The sequence below is a fragment of the Echinops telfairi genome, unplaced genomic scaffold (genome assembly GCF_000313985.2).
Source record: "Echinops telfairi isolate 266 unplaced genomic scaffold, ASM31398v2 ScPeMD7_7469;HRSCAF=8507_1, whole genome shotgun sequence".
NCBI lineage: Eukaryota > Metazoa > Chordata > Mammalia > Afrosoricida > Tenrecidae > Echinops > Echinops telfairi.
The window spans coordinates 18,792,084-18,797,854 of NW_022111373.1; the positions used below are offsets into that span (position 1 = coordinate 18,792,084).

At 38.8% G+C, this 5,771-nt stretch overlaps 1 protein-coding gene across 2 annotated transcripts in view; it reads left to right on the forward strand.

The window, feature by feature from the left end:
* Positions 1–5,771, forward strand: part of CEP120 (centrosomal protein 120) — an 86,737-nt gene that overhangs the window by 53,489 nt on the left and 27,477 nt on the right. For both annotated transcript variants that reach the window (XM_004696580.4, XM_045285303.1), the window contains 2 exons: positions 574–666; positions 1,675–1,836. In XM_004696580.4, the coding sequence (XP_004696637.1) occupies positions 574–666; positions 1,675–1,836 (255 nt within the window). The remainder of the gene's footprint in view (positions 1–573; positions 667–1,674; positions 1,837–5,771) is intronic.

A 5,771-nucleotide genomic window follows, 5' to 3' on the forward strand; every position in this document is an offset into this window, starting at 1 on the left:
GCTTAGGTGGAGAGCAAATGTTTTGAGAATGATGAGGGCAATGAATGTACAAATGCGCTTTACACAATTGATGTATATATGGATCGTGATAAGAGTTGTATGAGCCCCTAATAAAACGATTTTAAAAAAAAAGAAAGTCTTAGAAAAAGTGTTAAGTTTGAATGGAAAGAATTTTGTATCTAGTTTAGGCTGAGCAGCAAGTAGACCTCTTAATACTGAGGGGACTCTTAACCAGAAATAGAGGCACAGTGGGATTTTGTTATTGGTAGGTGCTGTCAAGTCAGTGCTGATTCGTAGTGACCATATGTACAACAGAATGAAACACTGCCCACCCTGCCAGTTCTTATGTTGAAGCTCAATGATGCAGCCACTGTGTTAATCCATTTTGTTGAGGATTTTCCTCTTTTTCACCACCCTTGTACTGTAGAGCGGAAAAATGGCAGCCCTGAATAGGTGGATGTAATTCATGATTGTCTTATCCTCAGATCCTCTGTTTCAGTGACACTATTTTTGAATTTGTTTGTTTTGCCTTTGGGGGAAAGATAAGTTAACTTATCTTTTACTATATTTCAGGTGGCTGAATATACTATCTTAGAAGGAAAACTTCAAAAAACCCTTATTGACCTCGAGAAGAGAGAGCAGCAACTTGCTAGTGCAGAATCAGAGGTACTTCCTATACCATTTATCTCTTTATTTGCAGGGTCTAATTAGTCCAAACCAGCCGTCATAGTGCAATGGGTTATGCATTGGGCTGCTAAATGCAAGGCCAGCAGTTTGAAACTGCGTACTGTTTATTTATTTTCCATTATACCTCTGTAAAATTATTTCACGGAAATTGTCTTTTAGACAATTTGGAGAAAACTGCTCTTCATCTGTGCAAAGCATGTTTACTGATGTTGGAATGTGAAGAATAGATAGAAAAAGTGTGTGTTTATTTGGCTTGGCCTCCTTTTTAGTAGAGGAATTTTTTGTTAACTTGCCCATTGTGTGGCATGGGCTCCGTGGCTTAAAATCATTATAGTGCTTTAAAGGAGAAGGGAATTTCCTCCATTTCATCCAGGTGTGATCAGATGCCAAGTTGGGTGAGAACTTAGCATCTCTTCTATGCCTAGTTAGCATTCTTATTAGATCTTACTGAATTTTATCCTAAACGCTTATAAAATTTTCTGTAAAGCACATTTCAAAATAATTATCATTTCTTCCACATTAATTTTATATGCATCATCCTCATTCAAAAGGTACTTAGAATGTTCTTGGTAAGTCACCCTAACCATGTCTTTGCAACTTCTAAATTTAGATGTTTAAAATTAAATATTTGTAAAATAATTTTGTCCTACTACTAAAACTCTTGTTACCTTCTGTGTTTTTAGGTAGAGAGTAAGAAGTTTCTGAAAGCGAAGAAGAAATTTGGGCATATAAGCTTACAAAATTTAAAGTGGTTAAAGCCTTTTCATCTGAGTTTATATGGATTTGTAGTTATGCTTTGTATATTCATATTAAATAGTGGTTGAATATGTATATTTTCACTGTACTTAAACATTAAGTATAACTGAAAAGGAATCGGAAAATGATTTTGTGACTGTTCTGAACATTTAAGTGTAAGGATAATAAAAGAACTGGGCAGTGTAATTCCGCTGGTAATAGGCCAATTTATTAATATGCATTTCTTTTAAGCTTCAAAGAGACAAGAAGGAACTGCAGTCAGAACGTGAGCGGAACCTCCAAGAACTTCAGGACTCCATCCGCAGGGCCAGAGAGGACTGTGCTCACCAGGTCGAACTAGAAAGAGTGAAGTTCAAGCAGCTGGAAGAGGACAGACACCGACTGCAGCAGAAGGTTGGACAAAGTACCTGTCATCCTTTTGCCGCTACAGTTTATTTGCACTCAAGGAAAAGAGTTCGCTAAAAATTGCTAAAAATCAGAGATTTGGACTACTGATCCGAATTATTGTACCGAGATTCAATTATACTTTAATTCAGATCCCCCCCCCCCAAGTCAATAGCAACAGACTATATTGGAATACATTTTTGTTACATTATATTTCAGGTGACTCCCAACTTAAAATCATCTTTTCACGCTTCACTGAACCAAATCCTGTAATGAATCAAATTTTATGAGAAAATTCTCTGTGCTCTCTTCATTTCCTCAACTCGCATCCACTCCTCAACCGACCTTCCTTCACTCTCGGTCCCATCACTGTCCAGCTGGCTATCCTGAAAGCCACCTGTGACCGAGACGGTTTCCCTTTCTCTCCTTGGCAGCTTTAATACTATTGCCATTGCTTCTGTATAGTAGACTACTACTACCCTTGTTTTCCTCTGCTGCTCTGGTCAGCCCTCAAGCTCTTCTGTAGGTTCCTTTATTCAGCCATTAAATGTTGGAATTTTGTTCAGCTCAGGACTTATTTCTGAGAAATGGCATAAAGGCTACAGCATCTGAGTATACAACTCGGTATCTTCCCAAGGACGATCCCTATGAGGCAGCAGTCAGACATGCCTTCAACCCTCCATTCTTCTTTATGCTATGTTGACACCAACCACCCCCCTCAAAGCACTGACGTTCTCTACTGAGTTTCATAATCCCTTGCAATGGCCTCTCAGAACTCAGACGGTGCTCACAATCATGAGCTCTTTAGGGAAGTTAATGGGTTGCAAAATTTTAAGGATACAGTTGTGTAGGCTTATTCTCAACCCTGCTAACAGGCATGCCTCTCACTGATCCTTGGTCTCTCAGCCATGTGATCTTTGGCCTGTTCCCTGTTAGGGCAGGTGTTACAAAGCTCCTTTAGCTCTCGTAAATGCCCAAAGGGCATCCCATTCTGCAAGCCCCTGCTCCTCTGCCTCTTCCCCAGGCAAGGATCCAGTGTGCTTCCTTCCTGATGTTTCTTACTTAGTGCTTGTGGGATTATCTGTGCTTGTATCTGAGGTGGCTCACGTTATACCCAGAGGAAGAGCAGTACTCACCAATCCCCTTTTTAGAGCCCTCTATACATTTTTTGCATGTTTCCATCCAGCCATTTGATGAGAGATACAAAGATAATGGATAGGAGAGCCATGTCAAGTAGGTTAACTTCACCATATGTACTAAACAATTCTGCCTTGTCCATATCTTCAGAAATAATCGGCACGTCTGTGATGCCTGCATTATATCCCAGCCCTTTCCTTTAAACTCTAGACCTCAATGCCTGGTTGCCTTTTTGATATTTCTAAATGATGTCTTAACGTCATTTTAAACCTGCGTGCATTTAATTGTTTCTATCAGCATCTCACTGAAGATATGAAAGATAAGGTTTTAGAAGTGGGCAAATGTAATTAAATTAATCAGTAATGCTTCTTTTTCCACTTAACCACATGCAGCCATCTAGGTGGAAAAGTTCTTAAAATGTATTGCATAAGGAATGCTGTTGAAAAAGCATTTGATGTCAACACTTCATTCCCCATTAAAATGATTAGCTTATATCTCTATAGGAGAAATCTGGACACTGATATTTTGTAAAAATTACTCTGGGTACCTCACTGGTTTTGAACCCCTAGTCTAAAGCATAATCTAAAACCAATGTGGAAAACTGGGTTGGGAACTATTTACCTGGGGAAGTTCTTGGAATGTCCAGATTGCTAATGCCCATGATTGTCTTGTGTCCTTCGAGAACATCTGTTAAGATGACTCCGAACCAGTTGCCGTAATATTCTGAGCTGACCTATCAGCCTCAACTTTAACGGGTCCTGCAGATCCCCTTGGAAGCCACTGTTTTGATTGGACTTTGCTCTCTGGATTGTTTTGGCAGATGCAAAACTCATACCTGATTATGATGCAATCCATAGTATTGTCTTCAGTAGCTGATCTTGCTTAATAGGCTGATAGATCAGTTCTGTAGATAGTTGTTCTTCAAGCAATGTTTTTGCTTTGGCTCAAAGAATATCTTTTATTGATTATTTGGAAAGTACCATAATGAGAGAAAGACAAGTAAGTCTATTACTGAGAGAACTTATCTCCAGCCTGTCACTAATTTCATAGACATGTTTAACTGTATTTTACTTGGAATAAAACTGTGCATGTATGAATTGGAACTCCAATAGCAATACTTTTTAACACCCTCATATTATATAGGAACCCTTTATAGATTGTTGTTTTAAACCAGGTTATGAGAACTGTGCCCACAATTCTAACTAGAAGGGAGAATGACAGACATACTGACATAGGATTGAGACTGATAAAGTGTCTGTAGTCAGATATGCCCAGTAGTTACTAAAAGACAAACCGTACTTACTGCCGTTAAGTCAATTCTGACGCATATCGACCCTATAGGACAGGGTAAAACTGCCTTGGGTTTCCGAGACTGTAGAGGAGGAGAAAGCCTCGTGTTTCTGCCTTGGGAGTGGCTGATAGTTTCAAACAACTGAACTTTCTGATTAGTAACACACAATACCACTATGGCTCCTTAAAGAAGGTACTACAACTCAAAAATCTCTGTCGTTTCCCAGACAATTAGCAAGGCCTTAGTTTACTTGCTCTACAACCTGGTACAAAAATCGTTTGTAATAATGTCCTGAATGGTGGAGGATAGTAAATACAATATTAAGTTTATTGCTTTTTCTTAAAAACAGGCAAGTTAGTGAGATACTTCAAGATTTTTTAAACCTTTAAAGCAAAATATTGAATTTTAACAGTAGTAATCATAAATTATGTCAAAAACATTTTAATGTATAGAGCACCTCATTACCTTAAGATGCTTCATTAAATTCCCATCAGAATTGTTTGTATGTTGGCATGAAACAATGAATAATTTGCAGTTCTCTTTTGCTACAAGTTTTCACAGTACTCAAATTTAGTTAATTCTAATGTCTTAGGGAAGTGATAATAAGTTTAATGATGAACTTAAACACAAAAACAAAAAACTCACTGCCATCTAGTCTTTGCTCACTCATAGCGACCCCATACGGGGGAGCTACTACTCTGTGAGTCTTGAGACTATTTCTTTCCAGGAGTAGAAAACCCTGTCTTTTTCCTGAGGAGCCACTGGTGGTTGTATTCTGCTGCTCTTACTGTTAGGAGCCCAGGCTCCTCAGTAATGGATAATCATGTCAATGTATTATTTAAGATGTTTTAAGAAAGCGTCTTAAATAATGCTCATTTGCATCTGATCATACAAACATTCTCAGATGTAAAAAGAACATCATTATGCCCTAACTTAAAAAAAAATTCTACAGTGCTTCTAAGGAAAATTGTAGGCTTTTTAGTGTAGGCAATCTTTCTCTCTTTTTTTTTTTTCCTTTGTCTTTTCTTCTCTGTTTTTATTTTTAAAAAAACTCAATTTATTGGGGCTCATACAATTCATCACAATACATAGATCAATTGTGTAAAGCATATCTATGCATTTGTTGCCCTCATTATTCCCAAAATTCGCTTTCCTCTTGGGTTCCCGGAATCAGCTCATTTTCCTTTTTTCCCCTCCCCCTCCCCCCCTCCCCCATGCACCCTTGATAATTTATAAATTATTATTATATCTTATATTACAGTGCCCAGCATCTCCCTTCACCTACCCCTCTGCTGCCCGTTCCCCAGAGAGGAGGTTATATGTAGCTCCCTGTGATCAGTTCTCCCTTCCTACACCCCACTTCCCTCCTGGTATTGCCACTGTCACCCCTGGTCCTGAGAGGTTCATCTGTCCTAGATTCCCTGCGTTTCCAGTTCCCATCTGTACCGCTGTGTATCATCTGGTCTAACTAGGTCTGCAAGGCAGAATTTGGGTCCTGGTATTTGGGGGGAGGAAG